Source organism: Austrofundulus limnaeus, unplaced genomic scaffold (genome assembly GCF_001266775.1).
Source record: "Austrofundulus limnaeus strain Quisiro unplaced genomic scaffold, Austrofundulus_limnaeus-1.0 Scaffold614, whole genome shotgun sequence".
NCBI lineage: Eukaryota > Metazoa > Chordata > Actinopteri > Cyprinodontiformes > Rivulidae > Austrofundulus > Austrofundulus limnaeus.
In genome coordinates this window covers 148690-153252 of record NW_013953016.1, presented here as the reverse complement: position 1 = coordinate 153252, position 4563 = coordinate 148690, and the positions used below count along the sequence as shown (strand labels likewise).

The following is a 4563-nucleotide window of genomic DNA, read 5'->3' as shown; positions in this document are numbered from 1 at the left end:
ATGAAAGGCAGCAGAAGGAAGAAAAATCTTATATCTGTGCCTTTTTAACATCAAAAGAAATTCAAACAATAATAAAAAACCAGAAAAAAATAAAATAAAATCTTTCTCAGACAAYTTTTAAGGATACACATCATTTCATTTCAAGTGTTGTGTTGCTCAATACACACAATGTCCTGTTTCTATTTAATCAGCAGCTGAAAAGACTCCACAGAGCCTTCTATCAAATATCTGATGTAAGGAAGTGGCTGAAAGTCTTTGTCGATATCAGAACGTGAAGCTAAAGTTTAGATTTTAACCTCTAAACCAAGTAGGTCCAGAGTAGATTTGAGTTTTGAGACAGAACCAGTTAAACTCAGCTATTATTTTGAATCAGTCCTGAAGTTTAATTACCTTCAGTACTTAAGTAAGCCASTATCATGTGTAGAGAAAGTGTTGCTCTGAGTCTAAGTGTCCCRTCAAATGTTTAATTCAGCAACTTGACCTGACTAATCTGCTCGCTSGGTATCAGTTGTGTTACGGTGACAGACCTGTAAACTTTCACACACAGAAGAGGCTTACAGAGGCGGTAATGATTCTGCCTTTTTCTGATCTCTGTGCAGAACCTGCAGGACATGGACGAACGTCGAACAGTGAAGCTCGGAGAGACGTATCGAAACTTCGCCGAGGCCGAGAGGAGAGTCATCCCCATCGTGTCCAAATGTCTAGACGGAATGGTTTCTGCAGCCAAGGCTGTGGATGAGCGACGGGTACGTGGCGACGGATAGAAAACTATCACCTCATTCGTAGCCTGACCCTTYGTATTTATTCTCTCCCTTTTGTCCAGGATTCATCCATAGTCGTGGAGTCGTTTAAATCAGGCTTTGAGCCCCCCGGAGACTTTCCCTTCGAAGACTTCAGTCAGAATATAAGCAAAAACGGACCAGAGGCGACCATCAGCAACACACCCAAAGGAGAAAGGGAGAGAGACGTCGGCCCGGGCTCACGGTCCGACCCCAAACATCCCATGAGCAGAACCAAGAACAAGCTCTGGCTGTTTGGCAAAAAGCCAAAGGTACTTGAGCGAGGGGGTGGGGGGCATAGTTACCTGACCATACCTGAGCTCACCACCATGACAACAGCTGATAAATTAGATTTAACTGGAATGTGTTTCTCCAGAGACTTACTTGTATCATTAGTATTATCCTGCAGATAGTTTTTCCAATTATTAGTTTTTCTGATTCTGCTAGTGTTGGGTTTTTCTGCACATGAATGGTGTTTTTAGTTTGTGTTGAGTTGTAGGTCATTTTTTAACTTTTCAACAAACAAGAAGTCCTCCGACACTCTTTAGACCTTAGTCCTCTTCGTAAAGGTGCTGTTGGTTATTCATTAACCTCCTGCTGCTGGATTATATTTAGCCTATCAGCTGCCTCACAGTATCATAGGTCTGTGTGATTAAATAGGGTGTGTATTTGTACAGAAAATGGTTTGTTTAACACTCATTGCTTGTTATTTCTTTCATATTTATATAGTGCATATTTTCATAAAGGCATAAAAGTGTAGTTTTTCCAAAATCACTAGAAGGAGCCATTAAAATCTGGTTTTAAAACAACACTGATCAGATACCAATACTTACAGAGTAATTTTAATCTGTGTGGAATCTGTTTATGTAGATGTGTATCTTTTTTTTTTTGTCAAAATTTTGTGAGAAATTTGGAACTGTCCAACATGTCTGGTCACTGGAAAAACAGATCTGTGTTTTAACACACTGAAGGCTAGGGTTGGGCAATATTGACCCTGTTTATACCTCAGTATAAACTTTAGAAAATACTGTGGTATATGGTATTACTGGTAAGGTGGTGGTTATGGTTTGTGACATGTTGAGTAATTAATRATTAACGGAGAAACAGCTGCTTGTGAGCATTTGCATGCTTACAGCTTGACACTCTAGTGTGGAAGCCAAGAGTGGATGTTTTCCTCTGAAAATTTGTCTCTGTTTTTTAATCACGAGAAAACAGACTTATGTCATTTTCACAAAATAACTGAGCGTTTTCTCGAGATAATGAGTTATAGATGTCGGTATCACGAAATAATGATGARCGTTTTCTCTAGATAACTAGTTAAATATTTCATCACAAAATAACAATGAGCATTTTCTCAAGCTAACACGTTAATTATGCCGTTATCACGAAATAACAAGCGTTTTCTCAAGATAAGTTAATTATGTCATCACAAAATAACGAGCGTTAACTTGAGATAACGAGTTAATTATGTCGTTATGACAAAATTAGTGTTTTCTCAAGATAACGACTTAAATATGTTATCACGAAATAACGATGAGCGTTTTCTCGAGATTAGCTAATTATGTCATCACAAAATAACGAGCATTTTTTCGAGATAACGAGTTAATTATGTCGTTAACACAAAATAACGAGCGTTTTCTCAAGATAACGAGTTAAATATGTGGTTTTCACGAAATAACGATGATCTTTTTCTCAAGATAACGACTTAAATGTTGTTATCACAAAATAACGATGAGCGTTTTCTCAAGATTAGCTAATTATGTCATCACAAAATAACAAGCATTTTTTTCGAGATAACGAGTTAATTATGTCGTTATCACAAAATAACGAGCGTTTTTCTCAAGATAACGAGTTAAATATGTGGTTTTCATGAAATAACGATGAGCTTTTTCTCAAGATAAGTTAATTTTTTTCATTATCACAAAATAATGAGTGTTTTCTCAAGATAAGTTAAATATGTCGGTATCAAAAAATATTGAGCGTTTTCCCGAGATAACTGTGTTAAATATGTCAAGTTACAGTAACAAAATAACGATGAGCGTTTTCTTAAGACAACGAGTTAATAAATATGTCGTTTATCATAAAATAACAATGAGCGTTTTCTCGAGATAACACAATTTTGTCGTTTCACAAAATAACGATTAGTGTTTTCTCAAGATAACAAGTTAATTATGTTGTTATCACAAAATAACGTGTTTTCCTGAGATAACAAGTTAAATGTCGAGTTAACAAAATAACAATGAGTGTTTTCTGGGCATAACAAGTTAAATGTGTCGTTATCATGAAATAATGAGCGTTTTCTTGAGATAAGTTAATAACGTTATAACAAAATAACGTGCGTTTTCTCGAGATAACGAGTTAAATATGTCATTATCACGAAATAACAATGAGCATTTTCTCTAGATAAGTTAAATATGTTGTTATCACAAAAATGACGATGAGTGTTTTCTCGAGATATAGGTACTTTATTTGTCATCAATGCATGTTCCCATGCAAGGATGAAATTGGTGCTCTGCATTTGACCCATCAAACGTAGAAGCACCCAAGTGGAGCAGCAGGCAGCTAGTAAGTCCTTGGAGACAGCCTGGTTCCCTCAGCKGGTCACCGGTAAAGGTTATAATACTGTATCAGCAGGATCACTTCTGTGTAAACACCTGTTGAGCTGCAGTATGGCCAGCCRTCTCCTTAAATGACGAGGGCTTATATGAAAGTTATCTCTACAAGACAAACAAACTGCACTTTCAGCCTGGGCTATGACAGTAAAACTCATYGGTGACCAGCTGAGGGGACTAGACCATGGTTACTGAAWGATGCACAGAAAGAGAAAACCATTGGGAAATTAACTTGTTRTCCSGAAAAATTGCTCATCGTTATTTCGTGATCACGACATAGAAAACCATTGAAAAAAATTAGCAGCGAAAAACGTGCTCTCTCGGCTTCCGTACTCTAGATCCAGAGAGACTTGGGAAAAAATACTCCTCTGTGCCGAGRTGTTGCTGTCACTCAGAGCAGCAGGGGAGGAGTCATCGAATGTGACAGATCAAAATACCTTGAAGTACGTCTTTTTGGGGTTTTAAGTTTCAACATAATGTGACTCTTACCCCGGTTGTATCCACCCTGCTGTATTCTTTTAGTTAGTCTTTGTGCCGATAAAGTTTGTCTGYGGTAAACAGTTTGTCCTGAAGTCCAGTTGTTTGTTTGACTTAAGAACCCCGTCGCTGGCTGGTGTTAGTCAGTACTACACCAGGTTAGAGTTRGACAACAAAAAACCTCCATGAAAAGAGAAATCTTTGTAAAAAYGGAAGAACAAAAGCAATGTAAATCTAAATGTSGCTTTCTTCTGATTTGTGGATTTTGTCCTCCCTTTGGTGCTTCTCACCAGTCCCCTTCCTTCGCTCCCCCTCCTTCACCTTCCCCCTCCTCTTCGCCCTCTTCCTCTTCCCATCAACGACCTTCCCTCCACCTCGTTCCTACGCCGCGGTTCAACTCTGACCTTGTGAGCCACTATCTGTCTGAGATTAAGACTTCAGTACCCAAAATCCCGAGTTTCAGGGAGCTGAGGAGAGGGGGGAGACAGGATGTAGCGGTGAATTTGAGACCGGTTTGTGGTATTCAGTTATTTCTTGGGGCTCATTTTTGCAGGATGTCTGCTGGTCCTGGTTATGTGTAAAAAAAAAAAAAGAAAAAAGAAAAAATTACCTTCAGCTTAACATTTTGAGACGCACTGATAAACCTAAAGAACAAAACTTTAATAATTAAATTTAAAGACCTTGCAGACGTCTTG

At 38.2% G+C, this 4563-nt stretch overlaps 1 protein-coding gene across 1 annotated transcript in view; it reads left to right on the top strand.

Moving 5' to 3' along the window:
- fnbp1l (formin binding protein 1-like) overlaps nt 1-4563 on the top strand; it is a gene marked incomplete at its 5' end in the record, with an annotated part of 53661 nt that overhangs the window by 40239 nt on the left and 8859 nt on the right. Inside the window, 2 exon segments of the mRNA XM_014027084.1 lie at nt 600-746; nt 824-1051. Of these exon segments, the coding sequence (XP_013882538.1) occupies nt 600-746; nt 824-1051 (375 nt within the window).